The sequence below is a fragment of the Carettochelys insculpta genome, chromosome 2, assembly GCF_033958435.1.
Source record: "Carettochelys insculpta isolate YL-2023 chromosome 2, ASM3395843v1, whole genome shotgun sequence".
Classification (NCBI taxonomy): Eukaryota; Metazoa; Chordata; order Testudines; family Carettochelyidae; genus Carettochelys; species Carettochelys insculpta.
Window position 1 is genome coordinate 2,425,208 of NC_134138.1, and position 24,161 is coordinate 2,449,368.

The 24,161-nt window shown below is 64.3% G+C and overlaps 1 protein-coding gene across 3 annotated transcripts in view; it reads left to right on the plus strand.

The window, feature by feature from the left end:
* Nucleotides 1-24,161, plus strand: part of MROH1 (maestro heat like repeat family member 1) — an 85,838-nt gene that overhangs the window by 52,550 nt on the left and 9,127 nt on the right. For 2 of the 3 annotated variants that reach the window (XM_074986440.1, XM_074986441.1), the window contains exons 25-38: nucleotides 294-373; nucleotides 764-899; nucleotides 1,877-1,972; nucleotides 2,490-2,594; nucleotides 3,926-4,061; nucleotides 5,321-5,433; nucleotides 7,444-7,596; nucleotides 8,776-8,930; nucleotides 9,700-9,865; nucleotides 11,345-11,541; nucleotides 18,805-18,942; nucleotides 21,024-21,138; nucleotides 22,119-22,265; nucleotides 23,619-23,807. In XM_074986440.1, coding sequence (XP_074842541.1) covers nucleotides 294-373; nucleotides 764-899; nucleotides 1,877-1,972; nucleotides 2,490-2,594; nucleotides 3,926-4,061; nucleotides 5,321-5,433; nucleotides 7,444-7,596; nucleotides 8,776-8,930; nucleotides 9,700-9,865; nucleotides 11,345-11,541; nucleotides 18,805-18,942; nucleotides 21,024-21,138; nucleotides 22,119-22,265; nucleotides 23,619-23,807 — 1,926 coding nt within the window. Of the gene's footprint in view, nucleotides 1-293; nucleotides 374-763; nucleotides 900-1,876; nucleotides 1,973-2,489; nucleotides 2,595-3,925; nucleotides 4,062-5,320; nucleotides 5,434-7,443; nucleotides 7,597-8,775; nucleotides 8,931-9,699; nucleotides 9,866-11,344; nucleotides 11,542-18,804; nucleotides 18,943-21,023; nucleotides 21,139-22,118; nucleotides 22,266-23,618; nucleotides 23,808-24,161 lie in introns of those variants that run through there. The other variant, XR_012644306.1, reaches the window with a different exon arrangement.

Genomic DNA, 24,161 nt, shown 5'->3' on the forward strand with positions numbered 1-24,161 from the left:
GTTCCGGGGGGTTTGTCCCCTTCTTGGGGAGGGGTGGAGGCAGAGTGTGGCCTGCAGAGACTGGAGGTGGAGGGTGGCTGTGTGGGTCACTGGCCGTGTCCAGGGAGCAGCCTGGAGGTGGCAAGGAGGCAGCTGGGGTCAGTGACTCCTGCGGGGCAGGCAGCAGGGGTTAGCATGTCTCTCCGGGGGAGGCGGAGGTGTCCCAGGGCCCTGCAGGGCCTGTGTCTGACTCCAGATGTTCCAGGGCTCAGGCTGAGCTGCTGATTTCTGCTCACGTCTCACTCCGCTTGCAGGAGTTTATCAAAGCGGAGCCCCTGGACGTGCTGAGAACTCCCATTCGCCAGCAAGCCATGGTCACCTGCACGTACTTGGTGTATCCTTTGTCCTCAGGAACCGGAGCGGCCTGCCAGGCAGCTTGAGCGTCGTGGTGAACTTGGCCAGTGTGTGCCCTGTCCCTGCACTCTGGGTCGAGGCTGTCTGTGCAGCAGAACTTCTAGCCGGTACCACCACGGGCTCCCCATGTGGGTTTGGTGCTTGCCAAGACCCCGCCAGCTTGGCCTCCTGGCCTGGGTGCTGCTAAAATCCCTGGGTGCCAATAGAAAGCCAAGGGGCTCCCTCTTCATTGTCACTTGCGTGTGCGAGCGCACTAGTGCATCTCCGTGCGTGGAAAACCCCGCGGCCGTGTCGGCTGCTGACACGGGTGTGCAGAGTGAGTCCGGTTAGAGCGGCTGCCATGGCAGCTGCCCCTTAACTCCTTGCGCAGTATCCTGGAGCCGCCCCTTGGCCAGGCTGAGAAAGCGGAGCTGGTGGATACCTGCCTGGCCAGTGTCCTGGCCCTTCCTCCGCTGGACATCCTGAAGGAGCGGGAGGGACGTGTGCCGGACCCCTCGCCTGTGGAGGTAGAGACTTGACCTGCTGGCAGGCTGAGGCGGGCAGGGAACCCTTGGAGCCAGAGTGCCTGTGCGGTGCCTGGCGCTGGGTCTGCCGGAGCACCCAGGCGTTGGTCACGTCTGTGTGAACAGCAGTGCTGGGATGCTAGTCCTGGCCTCGGCTGGCGAGTGCGCTCGCCTGCCGTCCCGTCTCGGGAGCCACCTCGTGCTGCTGATGCCGTTGTCGGGGCGTCACTTCGACTGCACTTGGTCGGTTGGAGAAACCTGGCCCTTAAGCTCCCCGCAGCCCTGGGTGGTGAAAACACTAGGGGCTGAGCCTCGTGTCTCTGAGCTGTGCCAGTGTGCCCAGGAGGAGGGCAGCTGCCGGCTGGGCCGTGGTGTGCCAGTGTGCCCAGGAGGAGGGCAGCTGCCGGCTGGGCCGTGGTGTGCCAGTGTGCCCAGGAGGAGGGCAGCTGCCGGCGGGGCCGTGGTGTGCCAGTGTGCCCAGGAGGAGGGCAGCTGCCGGCGGGACCGTGGTGTGCCAGGTGTGCCCAGGAGGAGGGCAGCTGCCGGCGGGGCCGTGGTGTGCCAGTGTGCCCAGGAGGAGGGCAGCTGCCGGCGGGGCCGTGGTGTGCCAGGTGTGCCCAGGAGGAGGGCAGCTGCCGGCTGGGCCGTGGTGTGCCAGGTGTGCCCAGGAGGAGGGCAGCTGCCGGCTGGGCCGTGGTGTGCCAGTGTGCCCAGGAGGAGGGCAGCTGCCGGCGGGGCCGTGGTGTGCCAGTGTGCCCAGGAGGAGGGCAGCTGCCGGCGGGGCCGTGGTGTGCCAGTGTGCCCAGGAGGAGGGCAGCTGCCGGCGGGGCCGTGGTGTGCCAGTGTGCCCAGGAGGAGGGCAGCTGCCGGCGGGGCCGTGGTGTGCCAGGTGTGGCCGTGAGCTGCGAGGCTGGCCGCCTTCTCTAGCTGGCCTGACTCTTCCGCGACCTGAGCGGTGCTGCACCTCTTCCTTGTTCCAGGCCCTGTACCACGACACCTTCAGTGCCCTGGGCAACCTCCTGAGAGGCCTGCTGAAGAGGGACCTGACCCCTGGCAGGCTGCAGAGCATGTTTGAGGTGGGTGGCCACAGCCTTTGGGAAGGGCAGGGCAGGGCGGCTGCTGGCTGCTGGCTGCTGGCTGCTGGCTGCTGGCTGCTGGCTGCTGGCTGCTGGCTGAGCCAGTGGAGGAGGCTGCTGTGGGTTTCTGGTGGCTACTCCCAACCACGGCGTGGTACGTGGGAGTGTCGGGCGAGGTGCCCCTAGCTCAGCCCCCTCTGGTACTGTCCAGTCCCCAGCAGGTATCAGGCCTGCTGTGCCTGAGCTCTCTGCAGCAGCACCCAGGGTGTCCCTCCTCCGGCAGAACACACGGGGAGGCCAGTCAGGCCCTCGGTGGGGCCCAGACAGACGGACAGCGTCTGCCCGTGGGGGACTCCCTCCTGAGTGGTGAGAACCAGCCCAGGCTGCAGCTCTCTCCCTGAGCATGACTGTCTGCTGCCAAGGTCGCCCTGGAGGGGCCCAGCAGGCCGTGCCCTGCCGGTGCCGGTTGCAGGGGCAGCCTCTGGCTGAGTTCTGTCCCTGGGCTCTGCCTCTGCAGCACTTAGGCCCGTGGATCCGTTCGACCAGAGAGCACGAGCGGGAGCGCGCGGTGGAGGTCAGCGCTGTGCTGCTGCAGTTCTACCTGGAGCAACTGAACGTCAGCGTAAGTGAGCGCAGCGCCAGCTGCTCCCCTTCCCCGGCCGGGGGTCCCGGCTGCAGGGGCGGGGGAGCATCGGCCGATGGGAGCTAACTCAGAGCCGCTGGCCCGTAGGACTGGCAGGACCTCAAGAGGTGGTCGCTAACCTGCTCTCAGGGTAGGTCTCCACTGGCTGTCCTGTCGCCGCGCCGCCCTCCGTCTTCCCGAGTTAGGTTTCGCTGCGTGCACTGAGATGCAGCAGAATCGATCTCCCTGGGCTTGTCCGTCAGCCCGGGTGCTCTGCGCTGCCGAATGGAGTAAGGGCTGGCAGCACGAGCCCCGATCTGCACGCGGGCAGAAAGTCGGTTCTGATACGCTAGGGGCATGGCTAGAATTACGCGCCTGGGATCAACGTTGTTCCCTCGCGTAGGTCTAGCCTGTGAAACCTCCCGGGAGGGAGACCCTGCAACCTCCCTGGACAACTTCCAGTGCTTAACCAGCCTCATGGGCAGCTTTTCCGAATGCCCAACCCAAACCTCCCTTGTGCAGTTTCAGCTGGTTGCTGCTTGCTCTGTCCTCAGAGGTCAAGAACAGTCTGTGTCCCTCCTCCTCCTCCTTCCAGTACCCTCCTAGGTACTGGAAAGCTGTGATCACGGCCCCCTCAGCCGCCTCTTCTCCAGGCGAAACAAACTCCAGGTTTTCAATCTTCCCTCCCAGCTCAGGGTTTCTAGCCCAGGCGTCAGGTGCTCTTCTCTGGGTTCTCTCTCATGGGGATGAGCCGGAGTGACTTGGAACCAATGTCTTTTTTGTAAAAGCCGGCTGCAACCTCAGCTTCCTCCCCCAGGCAGCCCCGTGGCTGGGCCTGCCGAGGTGCCCGTACAGGAGCTTGGTGGGTTCTTCTGGTTTTTGGACAGTTACCTCTGGACTCCTGTTCAGTTTAGCCCCTGGCTGCAGGACTCCTTCCCAGACGCTTCCCATTTTTGCTTGTGTGCATCTACTTGTTCCTTCCTAAGAGGAGCACTTTGCACTTGTCCTTCTTGTACTTCATCCTACGTATTTCAAACCACTTCTCCAGCTTGTCCGGCTCGTTCTGGATTATGACCCTCTCCTCCAAAGCACTTGCAACCCTCCCAGCTGGGTGTCCCCCCACACGCTATCGGTGCACTCTGTGCCATGATCTAAATCATTGCCGAAGATACGGGACAGGAGTGGCTGCAGAACTGATCCCTGTGGGACCACACTGGCTGTGCCTTTCCAGGGCAACGCCTGACCTGTTTCGCTCACCCTAGAAAGCTGCCTGCCCAGGCTGCTGCACACACTAACAGCCATGTGGGTTCTGTCCTCTCTCTCCTGCTCAGACTGTGGTGGCCTTCCATAACCTCGGGGTGCTGATCGCACTGTTCTCCCCGCGCTGTTCAGACTCCCTGGCCAGCATTCGCCAGCGAGCTGTGGACTGTGCCTACTACCTACTCTACATACAGCTTCGTTATGAAGGTAAGTGATGGGGAGAGTGCGGGAGAGGGAATGTTTCTTCGAGCAGTCTGCCCCTGCCACTGCTGGGGACGTCTGCTTCCCTGTTGGCAGACAGTGGGCAGGGGAGGTCCCCCCCGCCGCTTCCCCAGGTGTGGAGCCGAGATGTCGAGGCGTTCCTCTGTGAGGGGATGTGCTTCAGGTGGAAAGGAACAGCCCTGCTCCATCTCAGAGATGTGGCATATTGGAGCTGCAAGCGTCAGGGTTCAAATGTCTCAGTGATTACGTCCGTTTCCTCGGGACTGCGAGGAGAGGTCTGGGACCCAGTGCTTGGGGGCTGGGGGATGGGGAGAAATACCTGCCCACAAAAAGTGGGTTTGCATTTAAAAAATTGCCTCGAATCAGGCTCAGAAACAACAATGTGACCTTCTTCCTCTGCGATTTAAAGAGGTTCTGCTTCGGGAGAACCACAGTAGAGCTTTTCAGCTTCCCATCTGCCCTCTGGGAAGCAAAATTAATGGTGGCCCCCCAGGTCTGGTACTCAGCCTGGTCCCGTGGCTCCAGGTGCCACACAAACAGTCCCGGCTTTCTGCCTGTCCATCTCCGGCCGCCAGCCCTCCAGGAGCCTCTGTGAATTTCACAGGTAAAAGTGAAATTGGTGGGCTGCCAGGAAATAGTCACTTTTGATTCCCCACCTCCAAGAAAAGTGCTGTATTTATTTTTTGCAGAACTGAAATTTTCTTGCACCAAAATGTGCTTGGGGGGGAGGAGCCAGGCAGTATTATCACAGGTGGTGGTGTTTTTGCATCAGACCATGAAAGCGGTCTTGGTGCAATACAAATGCAGTAGTGGTGCAGCTGGGTCCTGGCCTGAGACAGGGGCTCTCTGGCACTCTGCAGTAGAAATCATGTAACAGATGTGTTCCCGTGGTGGAGGAAATGCTGCGCCCTGGTGAAGGCGTGAGTGGAGCAGCAGAGGAAAGGGGCAGAAGGGAGACTGGCAGGGTTCCCTTTTGCCAATGGATCAGCACGCTGGGTGGGGGGTCAGACTCTGTCTTTCGTCCTGGCTTGGTGGCAGCTTTCGGCAGTGAGTTGCTTTGCCTGCCAGCCCCTCTTTCCAATGGAGAAGGTGGCTACCTGCCTTCCTCCGGCTGAGGCATAATGATCCAGTCTGGGGAACCTGGCAGTGCTTCGGAGATGCACTGCTGGTGCCAGGAACCAAGTGTGTGCTGAAGTCACAGCCCAGGAGCTGTTCTGAGAAGTGTCTGCTTGCCTCTCACGTAGGGTTTGCCCACGACTACCGGGATGAGATGGCTGAGAGGCTGAAAGACCTGAAGAAAGGCCTGGAAGACCCTGACTTCACCGTTCTCTTCAACACCTGCTACAACATTGCCATGGTAAGGCAGAGCCCTGGCTGTGGACCACTGAATCCTGGTTGCTTCGGGGCTGGTGTCCTGTTTTGTGGCTCCAGTCCTCTGATCTGGGAACTGCTGTGCCCTGAAATTTGCTCTTTTCCGCTCTCTTGAGTTGGTGGCACATGCTGAGGTGGCTGCTCAGAGCCTGGCGCGCTTGGCCAGAGGTGCTCTGTCCCTGGTGTCTAGGACAGCCAGACCATGTCCTGTAAGGGGGTGTAATATGCGAGGTTTCTCCGGGCACCGCTCAGAGGGCCAGATCAGGGCAAACTGCTTAAAACAGGGCTACTGACAGCCCATAATTGGGTGTCTTCCACTACAAGGCACCAAACCGTCAGAGAGCACCTTCACTGCCACTCTGGCCAACGAGAAGTCAGAGGCAAATCCCACAGGGCACTTCAGCTTCTCCTGTGCCACAGCCAGTCCTCTCCTCACGCAGGTGGGAGGTTATAAAAAACAATCTCACCTAATCCAAATAGGTTCTGTCCATCCCAGAGGACCAGCCACATCCCCAGGTCAACATGTACCTCAGATCTTACCAACGAGCATGCTGGGCCCGTCCTTTGAAATCTAATATCTAAAGGTTATTAATAAAAAGAAAAAAAGTGAAAGCAAAAATTTTAAAGTAATCAAATTATGCACATTGATCAGACTCCTTGGGGCAGGCTGCAGCAGGGGTGGAATAAGCTGCTACCTTACCAGTCTCTGGATACATCCTCTGTGGGGACGGGTCAGCGATCCTGCCAGGCACAGTTCATAGCGGAGATGGTCCTGAAGAGATGAGCTGGATTGAAGACCAAGAGGAAGGAACTTTAGGGCCCCCTTTATGCCCTGACCCATGTGGAGGGAATTCCGTTGTTCTCCCTGTGGGGAAGCACGTCTAAGATGGAGCCTGTCCACGAGCAGGTCGCCTGTCCAAGTCCCTTTCTGGCAATCTCTCTGCTGGGTTACCCTCACAGCCAGGTTCCTCAGTGGTGGTTTGGAATCTGATAAGGTCCTTTCTCTGTCAAGGATGGCTTCACCTGTCCTGGGACCCTGCAACAATAGGTTGCCAAGCCTTCAGCTGTGGTCTCTTAGAAGGTAACAAGAACAACAGGAAGTCCTGTGGCACCTTATAGACTATCAGACGGGGAGGTGAGCCGTGGCTCACACGAGTCCCCTTACAGAGCTGTGGCTCACATCCCGCTGTCTGATCTGCCTTGTTTTTATCTCTCTTGATAAATGCTGCTGATACTGGACCATTTCCACCTTGCGGAACAGACCTTGTCAGCTCTGGCCCTCCCTCTTACTGGGACCCCACTCTTTAAATACCCCTCTGAAACCACCCCCCACCCATGCATCTGATGCAGCGGGTCTTTGCCCACGAAAGCTCATGCTGCAAAATATGTTAGTCTATAAGGTGCCACAAGACTTCTTGTTCTCGAAGCTCCAGACTGACACGGCTCCTCTCTGACGTTAGAAAGTCCCGTTTCAGCTGCAAGCCCAGCGCCACCCCTTCTAACTCCCCACACAAAACCGGTGCGGACCGACCAGCAGCGTAAGCCGGTTCAGTGAGTCGCCAGCTTCCAGGGCACCCCTCACTTGGCCCCCTTGGCACAAGGTTTGGCGCAAACCTACGGCAATGTTTGCATCACTCTTTGGCCTGTTCCTCTTCAAACCCGGTGACGTCGTGGGTCAGGATCCGGGCAGGCGAGCCCAGGCGTTCTGTGGGTAGTGAGCCAGGCCCTCGAGGTGGGGGTGGGGCTGGGGCTGCTGCCGTTCCGCTGAGGAGGTATCAAAGCAGGGCCCTGCCCCTGGTGTCCACCCTGCACCCTGAGACCCTTTCTGCACGTGTGGGATGGGCTGATGGGTCCCGTCGGGCTCCTGCTCCTGCAGGCTGCCCCTTGGCCTGTCGCTGGGAGCTGGGCGAGCGGCCCCCAGTGCCGCCCGCAGGGAGAGGCTCTGTCCTCAGCAGGGTGCTCAGTCAGCGTCTCCTCCTGCCCCCTCCCTTGGCAGGTGATTGGGAAGCGCCTCCCGCCTGCACAGCTGATGAACCTGCTGCTCATGATGTTCGAGGGGCTGGCGGACCCTGATCCGAACTGCTCTCGCGCTGCGGCTGTCATGATCAATGCCCTGCTGAAGGAGCGCGGTGGTGTGTTACTGGAGAAGGTAAGGGCCTTTGGACGCCAGGTGAATGGAGAGTTGGCTCTGGGGAAGGTGCTGCCAGGCGATGGGACGTGCTGGCCAGGACAGGAGCTCAGCCCCTTGGTGCTGCGGCAGCGCAAGGGGCACCAGCGGAGGGGTCTGGGCTCCTGGGTGACGTGGCAGAGTCCTGCCCTGGAGCGCTGTGGTGGTAGATACAGGGGCAGCAGGACAAGGCCTCTGGCTGGGAGTGGAGGCGCTGACAGGTGTAGGGTGTCGCTCAGCGTTCTGAGCCTTCTCCCGGCGACTGGCCTCGGGCTGATGCTCCCGCCTCCTGGCCGAGCGGCTCTAGCCCGGGACTGGGGTCGCCTGCTGGCGGGTGCAGGTGGGGGTGGGGGTTTCAGTGCTTTCCTGGGGCTGGGCTCCCTGTGCGAGCCTTGGACATGCTGGGCTGGGGCACGGCAGGGCTGGACGCCCAGGGGCATGAGAGGTGCTGGGCACAGGGCTTTTTTATCAGCTCGTTCTGCTGTCTGGGCCAAGCTTCGCACCTCTGCCCCTCTCGTAGCGAGCAATAGCTGTTCCCTCTGCCTCTTGGCCTCTGTCCCACAAGGGGCAGCCCCAGCTCCCATCCTCTCCAGCTCCTGCTGCTGAGCCTCCAGGGCCCAGGCAGAGCACAGGTGGGCAGAGCAGGCCCTGGGGTGCGCTGCCAGGCCCGCTCTGGGTGACCGGGCGGTTTGCAGGGTGCAGTGTGCGGGCCCTGGCCAGGAGCCAGGCCTTTGACTGGGTCAGTGTGGGAGTGTTGGTGGCTGGCAGGCTGTCTGGGGCACTGGGCGCTACATGGAGGGGCCGAGCTTCCATCCTGGCCCTCGGGGAGCAGCTCTGGGCCGGGGTGTGTGTGAACCGGCTGGGGAGTCGTGCGCGTATGTTCAGACACGGTCCCTCCATGGTCCTGGCCAGAGAGCTGCTGCGGGGAAGGAAATTCCTGGGCGCTGAAGCCTGCCAGCTATCGATAGCCTCTGCTGCTTCGCCCCTTCCTTGGGACGCAGAGACAGAGCCCAGCCCCAGAGCCTCCCATGGCAGGGTGTGGGGCTTTCGCTGGCTGAGCTCCCACCTGCCTGGAGGTCAGAGCCTGTCACCCTATGTCCGAGCAACCGGCAGGGCAGTGTGCCAGTTCCTCGCCCCAGCTCCCCGGCCTCCGCCCTCCAGGTGCCCCTGCTCATGGCTGAGATTCACCGCAAGCTGCAGGAGGTGGCTGAGGAGCCTGTGAGGAGGGCAGCGCAGCAGACCGTGTACATCCTGGCCACCCAGCACAAGGCAGCAGTGGCATCCACCCTGCTGGGCAGCTCCCTGCCCTTCGACAGGTACCAGGCTCGCACCGTTGCTTGGGGCGGGTGCTGCAGGCCCCTGGCTCCCCTCTGCGGAGCAGCTTCCCCTCCTTCCGGGTGGGAGCAGACGAGCTGCAGCAGGGAACGGGCCCGGGGGGCGGGAGAGCCCTTCGGAAGGGCCTGTGGGTGCTGTGGGCAGAGCTGCATTAGCCAGTCCAGCAGGCCCGGGTCCCCCAGTCTGTGCCGGGGTGCAGGCCACGCGCCCTGCGTCAGCCAGGCCTGGCGTGGGGGTTCTCTCCCTCCCCGTGTGTGACCCCCGGCGGGAGGGAAGGGCAGAGGCGCAGGAAGTAGGGCAACAGGGCCAGGCCGTGGCCCCTCCGCCTGGTCCTGGGCTGAGGAAGGACAGACCCTGTAACTCCCCAGCCAACCAGACAGGGCCGTGCAAAGGGCATTTGAGGGCACAGCTGACCTGACCCAGCCCTTGGGCTGCCGGAGGCTTCACCCACCGGGGATCCTGACCATGCCCCTTCTCTCAGGGCTCTGTCCTACCCTCGTCACCCGCTTCCCTTCCTCCTGCTGTGGAGCTGGCCAGCTCCTCTGGTGGGCGGGATTCGCTGCGGCCTGGCTCGGCCCCCGGCACGGAGCCCCACGCTGTGGCTGGCCCTGTGCCCTGCAGCCAAGGGGAGGAGACCAGTGTGTCCTCCAGCGGGGCACTCGCTGGCTCCTGCTGCTCGGACCCAGGAGCCAGCAGCAAACCCCAGGGCAGCTCATGCGCACAGCTCACCTCCTGTTGCTTAAACCCCAGCCACACCTGTGCTATGTGGAAGGCCCTGGCCACAGAGCCGGCCCTCACCTCGCAGATCTTGGAGCTGCTCCTGGACAAGGTGAATCGGGATGTCCCATACAAAGAGAACAAGTCTTTCCTGTTCGGGAGCACCTGTGAGCGCCTGGCGACGCCTCTGCCCCTCGCGGTGAGTACCCGGCGTCCCTTTCCCTCCGCTGGGCACCTGTGAGCGCCTGGCGACGCCTCTGCCCCTCGCGGTGAGTACCCGGCGTCCCTTTCCCTCCGCTGGGCCCCAGGGCGCCTGTGAGTGCCTGGCGACGCCTCTGCCCCTCACGGTGAGTACCCCGCGTCCCTTTCCCTCTGCTGGGCCCCAGGGCGCCTGTGAGCGCCTGGCGACGCCTCTGCCCCTCGCGGTGAGTACCCCGCGTCCCTTTCCCTCCGCTGGGCCCCAGGGCGCTTGTGAGCGCCTGGCGACGCCTCTGCCCCTCGCGGTGAGTACCCGGCGTCCCTTTCCCTCCGCTGGGCACCTGTGAGCGCCTGGCGACGCCTCTGCCCCTCGCGGTGAGTACCCGGCGTCCCTTCCCCTCCGCTGGGCCCCAGGGCGCTTGTGAGCGCCTGGCGATGCCTCTGCCCCTCGTGGTGAGTACCCGGCGTCCCTTCCCCTCCGCTGGGCACCTGTGAGCGCCTGGCGACGCCTCTGCCCCTCGCGGTGAGTACCCCGCATCCCTTCCCCTCCGCTGGGCACCTGTGAGCGCCTGGCAACGCCTCTGCCCCTCGCGGTGAGTACTCCGCGTCCCTTCCCCTCCGCTGGGCACCTGTGAGCGCCTGGCAACGCCTCTGCCCCTCGTGGTGAGTACCCCGCGTCCCTTTCCCTCCGCTGGGCCCCAGGGCGCCTGTGAGCGCCTGGCAACGCCTCTGCCCCTCGCGGTGAGTACCCCGCGTCCCTTTCCCTCCGCTGGGCCCCAGGGCGCCTGTGAGCGCCTGGCGACGCCTCTGCCCCTCGCGGTGAGTACCCCGCGTCCCTTCCCTGCATGCGAGGACTTGCTTCCCCTCCGCTGGGCTCCTGGCCCGCAGGGCAGATGGCACGCCTGACCCCAGCCCCGCCTGCTTTGTTCATTTCCTCTGCCTGGGCTCTGGAAATAACGCATCACGGCGTAATGGAGCTAATCCAGGGGGTTGTAAAACCTCTCAGGTGTTCATCCTCTGGGGGGATCACTTGGCGTCTTATCCCCTCAGACCCATAATCCCTGCTTGGCAGCGTCCTAAGGAGTAAAGCAGCTGTGAGAGTTTCCTCCTCCGAAGCTGTGCAGGTGGTACGGCATCCGTCACGCTGACAGCTGGCGCTCCTGCCCTCTCCCACCCCTCTCTGCTCCGTGCCATGTAACCACAGCTGCTTCAGGCCACCGGAGCAGGGCTCTGCCCGCGAGACCCTTTCCTAGCTTAGACCCAGGCAGGTTCCCAGTCACTGGCGTTCTGTTCTGCCTCCTCTCCCCCTCTGCTCGTGGCATGGCCCTGCCTGGACCACGAGCCGCCTCTGAGGCGAGGAGGAACTGTCGCGCGCCTTCCCTTAGCCGGTAGGTTGCCGAGTGGTGTTAGCAGGTCTTGGAGGGGAGTAGATTTCTCCTACCTTCTGCCCCAGCCCTCCTAAGCCCCTCTCTCTCCTCAGGCCACATGTGCTCTGCATGAGATCATGTCTGCTCCGGAGGCTGGGCCAGCGGTGCAGGGCCTCTACCCGCTCTTGTTTGTGGCTCTCCTCTTGCGAGTCAGCTGCACCGTGGGTGTCCAGCTCCCCAAGGACCTGCAGGCCAAGGAGAGGAGGAGCGCCGGCCGGAGCCAAGTGCCCGGAAACCTGGACCCCTGCAGGTACAGAGCCGGGTGCAGCAGCAGCTGTTGGACGGACTTCAGGCGAGGGTCAGCCTTCCTCGCACTCGCTGCGGGCGTGTGGCCGGGAGGCTGGCGGAGTGCCCGTGGCCGGCTCAGGAGTCGGGCCTCAGCCCCCGCTGAGCGTGTGCGCTCGGGCTTTGGCAGCACAGGTGAAACCTGACGGGCAGCTCTCCTGACTCCCTCCAGGAACCCCTTGTTCCCCCGGACCCGCTGGCTCCTGCTTTTGGTGCTAGCTGTGCCTCCGCGGTGGGGCAGTTGGAGAAGCTGGAGGGGCGGCGCTTGAAATGGTCTCGTGTGATGGAGTGGGGGGAGGGCATGTGTGAGTCAGGCTGGATGTCTGAGGCAAGCAGCAGCTCCCAGTGGCTAAGGATGACCCTGGGGCTACAACTGGCAGGTAACACCTCTGCCCTGAACAAAGAGGAGGGAGGAGCCGAGCTGGTTTTGAATGGGGGGCGGCAGTTAGGAAGCTGGGGAAAGAGGAGCTGGAAGGCAGCCAGCCTGAGGAGGGGAAAGCTACACCCCAGAGGGGCACCGCTCGGGGTCTTCTCCCCAGGACAGGTTGGAAGGACTGTCTCTGGCTGCTGTACTGTCGCTTCTGTGAGAAACTGGGCATCTGTTGCCTAATAAGCCTTCTGTTGTACCTGCTGAGTGAGAGTCACTCCTGCCAGCAGACGGGGTGCAGTGCAGGGGGACCCCTGAACCCCATCACATCTCGTCCAGTCAGCAGCTACAGTGCGCCATGCCTTGGGCACCGGCCTTCTGCTGCCCTCCCGAGGGGAGCTTGCCGTGCTGGGGGGAGGCGCTCTGGGCCGCTCGGTGGTGTGAAGTCCTGCGCTGCACGGCACTCTGGCAAACTCCTTTCTGGGCCTGGCTGGTCTCTGGGTGACCGACCCACCCATCAGCTGCCCCCAGAGCTTCCCTTCCCTCGGCCTCGCCCGTGTGATCTGCTCCATCGTCGGAGTGCCACGGTTCTCTCCTCTAGCCAGGCTTGGGCCGCAGCGGTGGCCCTGAGACCCCCCAACCCATCACCTCCTGTTCACAAGGGGAGGGCTTAGCTGTATGTGTAGACCAGGGCTCCCGCTGGTTACCGGCCCCCAGCCTGGGGTGCTTGGAGCCATTCTGCTGGGGCGTGCTGGCCCCACGCTGCCCACCCTCATCCACGTGTAGTGTGACTTGCTTCTGGGCAGAGCGTGGGCCTGTGTTGGGAACGGGCGGCCCCCTGCGAACGGAAGGGACCCGGAGAAGCTGCGTGGCTGGCCCTTCGGTGACAGGCCGAGGTGGTCAGCGCAGTTTGCAGGGAGAGCTTTAGCCAAGGGACTTTGCTCTCCAGCCGTCCTAGCGGCAAGACTGGCCTGGTCACCCGTGCTCTTTCCAGTGGCTTTGAGCCCCCTTTGGCAAGCCTGGGGCTGAATGAGTGCCACACAATGAGTTGCTCCTGCGGGCGACCCCCATTGACTCTGGCTTGTTTCATGAGCATGGTGCACGTGCTGCGTCATTCTGGTGTGAGGGAGCTGAGCCTGGCTAAGCCAGCCGCGCTGCCGCGTCCTGCCGACCAGCCTGGCCAGAGGGAGTTTTCTCTGTCAGCTTGACTGATTCCAGCTCCAGGAGCTGGTCCCTCGGCTGCCGTGTTCCCTGGTGGCGCTCGGCTTTATTGTCCGTAAAGCCCCGTGGCGCACGCGCTGGGGCGTCCTGCTGGGGCTCCGTACCTCTCGCGTGGGAGCCATTTCCCAGCGGGTCGCCTGCTTGCCGGGTTTGCAACGAAGCGTCCCGCAGCATGGGAGCCTGGAGGGAAGCCTGGCACCTTGGCCTGCTGTGGGCCCATCAGCACACAGCTAGTCTGGACGAAGGAAGGCCACTGCTGTTCCAGAGCCCAGGACCTGGCTCTCAGCGGGCAGGGCGCTTGGCTGGTGCCATCAGCCTGTCAGCCCTGGGCCAGAGGGGCGTCGCTTGATGGCTGGGAGCGAATGCTCCCGAGGGCAGGAGGGCTGCTCCTGGCGGTAGGAAACTTGAGCTGGTTTCTGGCATGATCAGGGCGCCTGGGAAATCTGTCTCCCTGCTCATCCCCGAAGGCTGTCAGTGGCCTGGCGCTCTCCCCAGCCCACCTGCTGCCTGGGCTGACGCTGCCACCAGGAAGCCTGGCACCAAAGGGAGCGATTCCCTCTCTCCTCTGTCCCCGCATACACAGCTGGAGGAGCAATGGCAAAGCCTGGGGCTGTGGCCGGCCATTGACAAGCCCCGGGCTGGCTGCACTCAGGCTTGGTGGCTCCTGCGGGGCTGGCTGTGCAGGGGTGGGGAGTGAGCCCAGCCCGGCCCTGGCCCCGGTGGTTGTGGGGTGGCTGGATGCTGCTCGGGAGGCTCTAGTTCTACTGCCCATGCGTACGGCCGGCTGCACGGGCTGCCAGGGCCCCTGGCCAGCTCCAGCCAGGCCGTGCAGCTGGCCTGGTGGGGTTGGAGGTGGGCAGCCACATCTGAGCCTGCCTGTGGGGCACCGGAGCGCAGGGGAGCCACGGCCCTGCCCGTGGCTGGGCTCTTACTGCCACCGGCCCTGTTGAAATCTCCCTCCTGCGTGAGCCGGCAGCGGCCGGCCCCCTTTGCTGTGACGCCCGTGGAGCAGGGGGCAGGCTGTGCCCTCGCCCCTGCGCCAGTGGGTAAAACCGGGGGCGGCCGGGCCGGTGCGGAGAGGTCCGAGCAGACGATGCCGCATTGGAGAGCACAGTGCCGGGCACTCCCCTGCTTGCTTGTGCCCTTCCGCGGGGCGGGGGCGAGCAGCCGTTCTCTCCTGGTGCCAGGAGGTGGCGCTGGTGTCGCTGGCGTGCTGGAGGCAGCTGGAGATCTCAGCCCCTCCTTGGCCAGCTGTGCCCACAGCTGTCCCGATTCAGGTACTTTGAATGTGGGCCAGGCTTTGATTCCGGCACCCGGTGGCAGCGAAGCAATGCAGTGGCCTGCAGCTGCGCCCCAAGTGTTCGGGGGTGGGGGTGGGGTCGCTGCTCTGGGCCTTGCCCCCATGCCCCAGCGGGGAGCATGCCCAGGAGCGAGGCTATGAACTTACACTTACCAGCTGCCTCCCTGGTCCACCGTGGCCGATGGAGGGGTGCCCTGAGCCAGGGCAGCTGCAGCAGCGCAGAGCCCGGCTGGGGAAGCCCCTCCTTGCTCGTGCAGGTGCTGCCCGCTGGCGTGGTGAGCCATGTGCTGTGCTCGATGCCTGGCCATCCCTGCCCACTCCATCCGGCAGGGGGAAGTGGTGCCCCCTCCCGAGCCCCCTGCCCTGCACGGGGTGTTTGCAGAGCCAGGGAAATAAGCTTGGTGCGGTGGGGGCAGGCTGTGCACAGCCAGACCTGGGGCTCACAGTCACGTCCTGTGATTCGAGTGCCATTGGCTGGTCTGCGCCACAGCCGAGCGGGTGTGCTGAGCTTGCGGGGGCAGACCGTGCTCCGGCCTTCGGCGGGGGCCCAGCTGGGATCAGCGTCTGCCTCCAGCAGACTTTGAAGTGATGCAAACTGTCTCTGACAGAGCCCGATAGGCCCTGTGTTCAGCTTGGCAAGCTGCCACTAATGCCTCTGGTAGCTTTTCCAGCCCGAAGTTGTAATGAATGGAAACAGGTTGTTACGCTGGCGAGCGACGCTGCTGTCTGATTAGCGTTTTATTTGGACCACATGTTAAAGCAAAATTCATATTAAAAAAAATCTGCTCAAGTGGCTGAGGCTGCAGGGGAGCTGGCTGCACCCTGACCTGTCTGGCCCAGCTCGGGGGCTCTGTTCGCCAGGGTCAGCACAGTGGGGTCAGGAGGCCACCCCCCGTGTGAACCCTGATAGAACTTCCCACCGTTCCTTGAGTCACTTGTCCTCCGGCTGCCTCCGGCTTTGTGGCTTTGGCCGTGTGCGCCCGGTACGGTCTGTTCTCTCAACTTGCTCTTCCTCCTCCTTAATGGCTTCTGGAAAGGAGGCACCGGGAGAGCTCCAGCCGCCAGCCCCGACCGCCGCAGCATGGGGAGCGCTGCAAGGAGCTCGGAGCCATGGGTTGCCTCCCAGGGAGGGAGGTGAAGGAGCCAGAAACTCTGGCTCTTCCTCCTCCAAAAGGGCGTCTGGAGCCGAACAGGACGAGTGCCCTGTTAAGACGCTTCCTCCCAAGCTGCTGCCTTAGCAGGCTGGTGCTGCCCCTCTGAGTGGCTCTTGGGCAGAGCAGTCGGAGCTCAGCGCCAAGGCCAGACCTCCCAGGGTTGAGCTCAGAGCTTGTGGGCCTCAAGCAGAGCCAGCTCCGTTGAGTAGGAGCTGATCGATCTTCCCTGCCACATGCTGGCCCCGAAGCGCTGCCGAGTCCTAGCAGGGCTCTGGAACACCTCTGAGTACCGCAGCTTCCAGAGCCCGGAGGGGCAGGGGTCAGCCCAAGGCTGCGGCTGTTTAGCGCCCGACCTGAACCGGGGGCTCTCCTGCCTCCGCCGGGGGCTCTTCCATGGTCTGACGGTGCTTCCCAGCACGGCTCTGGCACTGTTCGCAAGCGATCCCCAAGAGAACCTAGCCAGGCCGCGTGGGACACTGGGGCAGCGTGAAGGTGAACGGCGGGGTTAGAAACGCATCCAGCCGATGATTTTCTAGGTGTAATTAGGTCAGTAGCAGGGTGGGGATGGCCTGCGGGAGCGGCGGTCTGGAGTGCATCCTTGGCGCTCGGGTGAAAGGCAGCTTTCTGGGGAGAGCAGCGTCCAGCACAGACCCCGGCCAAGTGCTCTCCCCTCTCGCAGACGGCTGGTGGGGGTGGCACCCTGCCCGGCAGCTACACCTGCCGAAGAGAGGTTCTCTTGGTGCCTGGTAGCATCATGCGCCCACTTGTGGGAGATGGGCTTAGATCCAGAGTTTAAGGTCAGATGGGACCCTTAGGTCATCTAGTCTGACCCCTGTGAAGTTCAGACCCCCACCCATGCACCAGGCCCAGAAACAGACCTGAGACTGGACCATGCCGGGCCCTGGTGCACAAGGCTCCTGCCAGGGCGGGGAAGTGCTCCCTGCACAGGATGCTAAGAATTGGAGTGGCTCAGAGAAGAGCTGCAAACAGGCCGAAAGGCGCCTTGCCGAGGAGAAGGGAGGGGGACTCAGTCAGGACTTGCAAGGTGCTCGAGGACCACCTCTTGGCAGTAGCTCCTCAGGCCTGCCGAGAGCTCGGGCAGGATCCGGTGTCTGGGTGTAGAAGCTGGACTGCTCCACGCTGGAGAACAGGCCGAGATGTTTCCCGCTGTGGTGCTGCAGGCCGTGATTCCAGTGGTTAATTGAAGGGGTGTGGTGCTGGATTTTCCAGTTCTGCATGGTTTGAAATCAGGGTTGGCTGTTTTCTGAGGGCTGCTGGAGGAATAATCTTGGGGCAGGTCCCTGGCTGGAGCTACCCAGCAGGAGTCCGCAGATGCTCTGAGGCCGCCCTTGGTGTGGGGTTTGTGGATGAGCAAGGCACCTGAGGGCAGCTGTAAAGCCCTAAGGAGCTTTTCACCCCCAAGTTGGTCCCCACCGTTAGTGCAAACGGGTTCTAGGGCAGCACCGTTTGTGATGGGAAAGTGACAGAGCCGTGTCTGGCGCGCGGGACCAGACCGGAGCTGGGCTTGTGCCGCCTGCCAGCGGGAGGGGTGTTGATGGCCTGCTTGGGACGCGCCCGTCATTGCAGGTGTCTGGGATTGGTTCGGTTCCTGGGCCAAGCACTACTCAGACTGGTCTCTCTCCTGCAGCTGATCCGGACCTCCCTTTGGGGGTGGGACCCAGCCCGTCTTTGGGGCACCTCCAGGAAGGCAAAGGTCTATCCTCCAGCCCCACACCCCTGGAGCAGAGCCTTGTGGGAAGGGAAGGGCAGCAGAGGATGCCGCTGCTGCTCTGTCTCCTCTAGCTTCTCCTCCACGCTGCTGTATCCTCCCTCCTCCTCCTCGGAGCAGGCTGCCAGCTGCCCCGGCGAGCCGGCAGGATTCCCTGCCAAAGGGGGTGGCTTGTGTGGACCGATGGGGAATCACGTTCCTTGTGCTGACGGCAGGTCTGTGGGGCTAGCGCCTGGGAGCCTGGAACTCCGCTCGCTCTGGCAGGTGGGACAAGCTCCACGCTCGCGTGGCTTCTCTTCCCTTCCTCGTCTCTAGGCGCCCGGGCTGCGCACCAGAAGCCCAGGGGCCAGCTGCTGTACAAAGCAGAATTGACAGCGCCAGTCAAGGCCCCAGAGAGGGGACAGCATCGGGGCATGGCCAGGCCAGTCTTCGGCCCAAGCTCCTGCAAAGCAGCAGCCAGTTCGTCCAGCCTTGGGCAGGTCCCTCGATGGGTTTTCCAGGCTGCGGCCCTGGGCCCCTCGGCCATGCGCCATCGATGAAGGGAGCCCCCCTGCTGCCAGGGCATGCGGAATGCACTACCAGAGGCTTTTCCATCGCAGACACCTCGCGTCCGCAGCTTGGCTCAGCTCTGGGACACCGACAAAGCAACACGGGGGGAGACGTGCTTTGCTGTAGCCGTCGGAGGTTCCCGTTCAGTGGGCAGGCGTGCAGTGGCTCCCGCTGGATTAACATCATTCTGCTGGACTGTGGCCAGTGCTGGAGAAGAGGCTCGGTCTGGTCGCTAGAGAGCCAGGCTCTTCCGGCGGGTTACGCAGCTTTGCTGCGGCCCACGGGGATTGTGTTAGCAGCAACAGCAGCGGAGAGCTTCCTGCGCTCAGGCATTCTGCACCCACAAGGGCCTGCCGCCAGTTCCCCCGGACGGCTGAGCCTCCATCTCTGCAGTGTAGTGCTACAGGCAGTTAATAGCATGAGCCCAGCACGGAGCTGTTCTTTTAAGGGGTTTAGTTTTCTCTGCAGGCGTGGTAAACACGTCCCTCTCTCTCGTGTGGAAGCCTGAGATCCAGCCATTGCTAATGTTTGTTTTGTTCTGACAGGATAACGTATGGTTCCCATATGTTGTTCTCTGCTTGCAGCAAAATAATCCCTACCAATAAAATATTTAATGCAAAAACCCCCTTCTTCTAGTAGCTCTGGACTTCTTTACTTTGCAGTCGATTGGCCTGGATCACTTTAACGGCAAATGTCACAGTGGAAATGGAAGTTGTGGTGAGTTATGGATTTGTCTCACTCCAGCTAAAGCCCTCACATAACTCATTCAGGCCTCGGGACCCTCATGCCTCCGACTAATCCCGCCCGCCTCTGCTCTGTAATTTACTGCGCCGTGCGATGGCCAGCGCCCCCCGGCTGCCATGATAGCCAGCCGCAAGCACTCTTCCTAACTACCTCTCTCTGCCCAGCTGTGCCGTGGACGCCCTGAAAGCCATGCTGACCCAAGGGGGGAGCGAAGAGGTGGTTGAGTCCGTGGGCAGCATGGGAGGCTGGGAGCTGATGAAGAGCTCGGAACGGCATCACGAAGGGGTTGCACTGCTTGCAAGGTAAGAGGGGCGTTCTCCGCTCAGCAGCGGAGCGGGGGGGCTGGCTGAGGCTGGCTGGTGTGGGGCAGCCACCTGGGAGGCTAAGCCAGGCTGAGGGGCAGCTGTGAAGGGCGCATGGTGCAGCAAATCTCGGTGCTTCCGGGCTGAAGTTGGCCCTTTGGCTCCGGAAGGAGATGGCTCCTCTGCCTGGTCCCAGGGGCCAGCGCTCTAGGAGCGGCTGTCTCTGGTAGCCAGAGCTCTGCCTTGCTCCACAGCTGCCTACAGGCTGAGCAGGGCTCTGTGGCTGCCGCAGGCCGTGGGAGTCCCGGATTCGTTTGCTGACTTGTGCAGTGGCTCACCTAGGGCTGGCTCCAGGGGCAGCCCTGCTCAGCTGCTTGGCTGGTGCGTCTGCGGTTCATTCAGGGCTAGCGATGCCAAGGCACAGAGCGGTCACAGTCGTGGCCATGCAGGGAGTCGCAGCCGTAAGGATGACTTACCGAAAGCGGAAAGAGGAGGAGGAGGCCGGTGCTATGGATACGCTGGCTGCTAGGCAACGTTATCCGCCCAGTGCCACAGCTACATCCCCCTTGGCTGTTTTGGCTCAACCATTCTGAATGGTCAGGGCGTGGGAGGGCCCTGCCCCCTAGTGTCCGGCGATTGGCCACCTTGGCTGTTGGCTCAACCATTCTGAATGGTCAGGGCGTGGGAGGGCCCCGCCCCCTAGTGTCCGGCGATTGGCCGCCTTGGCTGTTGGCTCAACCATTCTGAATGGTCAGGGTGTGGGAGGGCCCCGCCCCCTAGTGTCTGGCAATTGGCTGCCTTGGCTGTTGGCTCAACCATTCTGAATGGTCAGGGCGTGGCAGGGCCCCGCCCCCTAGTGTCTGGCAATTGGCTGCCTTGGCTGTTGGCTCAACCATTCTGAATGGTCAGGGCGTGGCAGGGCCCCGCCCCCTAGTGTCCGGTGATTGGCCGCCTTGGCTGTTGGCCCAACCATTCTGAATGGTCTGGGCGTGGGAAGGCCCCGCCCCGGCAGTGGAATAGGCCCAGGAGTGGTGCCTTAGCTCACTGTGGGCTGTGCAGCGAGCAGGGCCCCGGGAGCCGGCTGCCTGGCAGGGAGGGGCCGGGTGGGACAAAGGGGTGCGTGGGGCTGCAGAGCTCTCCTGGGGCAGCTGTGAGCTGGCGTGCTGGGGTGGGGGAGCACTGGGCTCCCAGCTTGCAAAGCTCCTGCAGCCTCCGCACTGCCAGCAGCAGCTGGGTGCCTTTGGGGCTGCCTGGTGGCACGGGCAAAGGGGAGGGAGGGGCAGCGCGGGCTGGATCCCATGCTGAGCGCCCCGGAGCAGGCTGTGGGCGTTGGTTTAGTCTGCGGTGGAGGGGTCGGGGCCCAGGCGGGCAGCACGGGCCGTCCCGGCACTGCCAGGTGCATGGTCGCATCTGAGCTGTCTCCTCGCTTTGGATTTGAGGGCTGGATGGCTGGATCTGCAAGCAGGAGGCCCTGGCCGTGAGGAGCAGGCGGTGCCCAGCCTGGGTGGAGAGAGGTCCCCGTGCTGGGAGGGGACTGGCCCCACTGGGCGAGCGTCCCCGGCTGGCGCAGTCAGTGAGGGGCGCTGCTGGCTCCTACTTGCCGAGATGCACTGCCCTGCGCATGCGGCTAGGCAGCCTGGAGCAGCGCCTCGTGGTCCCTGCGGAAGGGGGGTCCCCGCCGCAGCTCCCCTGGAGCTGGGACACTGGGTGTTTGACTACCAGAGTGGCCCCTGCGGAAGCCTGGCCTGGGCCAGGAGGGAGCAAGTGAAGCTGTCTGGCTCCTGGCCTTTGGAGCAGAGCGCTGCAGGAGCTGAGTGGCTGTCATCTCCGGAGGGCGCGGGCATGGGCTTAGGAGCAGTTCTGGGGTGGGAAGGGGGAGCTGTGCGCTGGGTGCCTGCTGCGGGGCGGGGTTGTACCTGGGGCGCAGGCTGAGCTGGGGCCAGCTAGAAGCAGCTCTTGCTGGGGGCGCTCAGGCTGCTGCCCGGAGCCAGCCCCTTCCGCTTCCTGTGCCGCCGAGCTCGGCGGGGAGCTGCACGCGCCCCTCGGGCCCGCGCTGGAGGGTGACACGTCTTCTGTTCCAGTGCCATGGCCGCCCGCGCTGGCCCAAAGCTCCCACGGATCGTGAAGAGCCTCTTCCCCATGCTGAGCAGCGTGTACGACAGCCAGCGGGTCACCAGCACTGCCTTCTTAGCCGAGGTGAGCGGGGCCAGCCCCGAGCCCCAGGCAGGCAGCTCCCCAGGCTCGCTGGAGGAGGGAGCAGCTCTCCCCACGTCAGGGCCATGAGCCAGCCCAGCCCAGCTCAGCCCAGCCAGCGCGGTACCTGCCTGACGCACCGCCCTGAAGAATGAGGCAGCGGGGCCAGCAGGCTGTAATGCTATCCCCTGGCATCCCCCGGCAGCCCAGGGCCGTTCCAGGAGCAGCGCTGAGCGCCAGCAGTGCAGAGCTCGAGGCTGGCTGATGCAGCAACCGCGGAAGTGCTCAGCGCTTCGCGCCCAGGCGTAGGCCCAGCGCTGCTGCCGCGTTCGGTGGGCGGCTGCTGGAGGCCGGCCCGTCTGCCCGCCCTTGGGCCTTGGGGGGTTAAACTTGCCGCCTGCGTCTCCCCCGCGGCGCTGGCGAGGTGAGAGCTGCGCCCCTTCCTGGCCATGAAGCACTGCCAACCTGCCTGGGCATCTGCCGCCGGCTGCTGGCCTCCGAGTGTGCAGGCGGGCCCCTCCCTTGGCCAGCCCCACGGCGTGTTGGGGCAGAGGGGGGCGGACGCTCTTCCCCTGGCCTCCGCAAGGCTGGCAGAGAGCTGCACCCTCCCTTGGCAGAGGAGTCGGGGTCGTGGTGCCCCGGCTGACGCCAGAGATGCCCTGCGCTGGTAGCCGTGGTGCCTGGCAGGCTGCTGTCGGCTGGGGCTAGGCTGGGTGCAGGGACCCGTGTGCAAAGCCCTGGGGCCGTGGGTGAGAAGTCGGCGCAGGGAGGGGGCCCTGCGTCAGGCACTGGAGCGGCTGCTGCCGGACTCCTGGATCCGGTTCTTTGATGCCCTCCGTTGGGCGGGGCGGGGTGGGGGAGAGCCAGGGGAAGGGCCAGGAGCTGGCCCCGCCGCGTTGCCAGCTGCAAGCCCGTCCGTCGGGGGCCCCGGCCGGCTGTGGAGCCCGGTGCCGCCTCACGCCAGGGCTCTCCCCACGGCGCAGCTCCTGGCCAACAGCGTGGTGAGCGAGCTGGTGCTGCTGGAGTCCCTGATGGACAACATGACGGGGCGGCAGAAGGACCCCTGCGTGGTGGTGCGCAGGCTGGCGCTGCGGGGGCTGGGCAACATCGCCGGGGGCTCGCCGGAGAAGGTGAGCAGCTGCGGGACTGCGCTACAGACCCCCCATGAGACCCCCTCGGGTGGGGCGGGAGCCCCGACCACGGCCTGTCCCTGCCCTGCCCCTCTGGCGCCCCCACACGCTGGCCGGAGCCGGCTCGCCCGTGCCCCAGGGAGCTGAGCGGGGCAGTTCTGCCCCTGTTGGCTCTGGCTCCCCGCAGAGCCTCGGGCCGGCGCTGCCACGATCATTTCTCCACCCGCAAACACGGACGTGGGTGCTGGTGTGCGGCTGCGGCCTCCCGGGACAGGCCGGGCGCTAGCTGAGGGGCTGTGCCCAAAGGGAGGGTCCTGCACTCGGAGCTGGGCCGCCCCCGGCAATTCCTGCCCCGTTCGCCGGCGGATGCCTGGTAGCCAAACCCCCCCGTGCCAGCCAGGGCGCCCGAGAGCCCCTTGGCCTGAGTCGGGGGCGCAGAGCTGCGGCTGGCTCTGCTGTCCCCTCCCAGCTCCCGCAGTTGGGAGCGGCTTGTTCCTGGACACCCCCACCCGTTTCCTGGCTGGGAGGCTGCCCTGGGATCTGCAGCACAGCTCCGGCCCGTGGCCTGCACGCCCTGGCTCTGATGCCCGGCAGCCCTGAGGCTCTGGGCCTGGGCTGGGTCATGCCCGGGTCGCCCTTCAGACAGACAATAAGCTACTGTGACTTGACACTGAAACAGGAGAGCTACTAAAAATACCACTCTGCCGGCGCCGCTGGCAGCCGGCAGCGCCTCCGCCCGAGCCCGGCAGGAGCAGAGCACGGGGCCGCAGGCAGCGAGCACCTCCCCAGAGCCGCCTGGCACAGCGGAGGGGCGCCAGGCCTGCGGCTGCACGGAAGGCCAATGAAACGGCCTGGGCATTCTCTAGGGTGGGGTGAGCTGTGGCGGCTGCAGGGTGGCGGGCGAGCCGGCCGTGAAAGCCCGCTCAGCCCGGGCACGTGTACCGCTTTGCTGCGAGCGAGTAGAACCAGCCCAGCGCTCGCGCCTGGCAGCCGGCTGGCGCTTCCTTGCGCTGCTGCGGGAGGAGAGGGGCTGTAGTTCGGACCTTGTCCGGGGGTGGAACCAGCCTGTCTCCCTGGCCTGGTGCAGCAATGGCAGCGCTGGTAGCAGTAGGATGCTGTTATCCTCGGGCTCAGCAACACCCTCCCCCACCCTGCCAGGCTGCCCGCAGCCTTTGCGGCTGGTGACTCGGATCCTGTGTCCCCCCAGCGACAGAGCTGCTGGCCTGGACGCGGTCCGGCCTTGCCCGGAACGCCCCGCTGCTGGGGGTGCTGCCAGGCGGCCGTGAGGCCAGGGCGCCTGCGGATCCTGCCCGCGGCAGGGCACACTGACGCGCCGCTTCCCTCCTTCGGCAGGCGCGGAAACACGGGGCCCAGCTCCTGGCTTCCATGCTCAACGGCCTGGACGACAAGGACGACCCCAACAACCTGGTGGCACTGGAGGCCATGTCTGGCCTGTCCAAGCTGCTGGACCACGTGGAGGAGAGGGACGTCCGCTCCATGCTCCTGCACGTCGCTATCCGCATCCGACCCTTCTTCGACAATGTACGGCCGCTGGGCCTCTGGGCCGGGGGGCTGGGCCGGGGGCTGGGCCTGCTGGGCCCGGGGGGCTGGGCTGGGAGCGGAGCCCATGCTGGGGCGGGGGATGGGCCTGCTGGGCCAGGGGCTGGAGCTGGGAGCAGAGCCCATGCTGGGCTGGGGGACAGACCTACTGGGCCGGGGACGGAGCCGGGAGCGGAGCCCGCTCTGGGGTGGGGATCAGTCTCAGCCTGTTGGGGACCAGAGCCCCTGACTCCGATGTGCTGCTGGGAGTGTGGGCGGCGGGAGCTGCGTGGTGCTCCAGACCACAGACCAGCCTGCTCCTGGCAGCCTGTCCTGCCTGGGGAGCTCTGGGCGGCT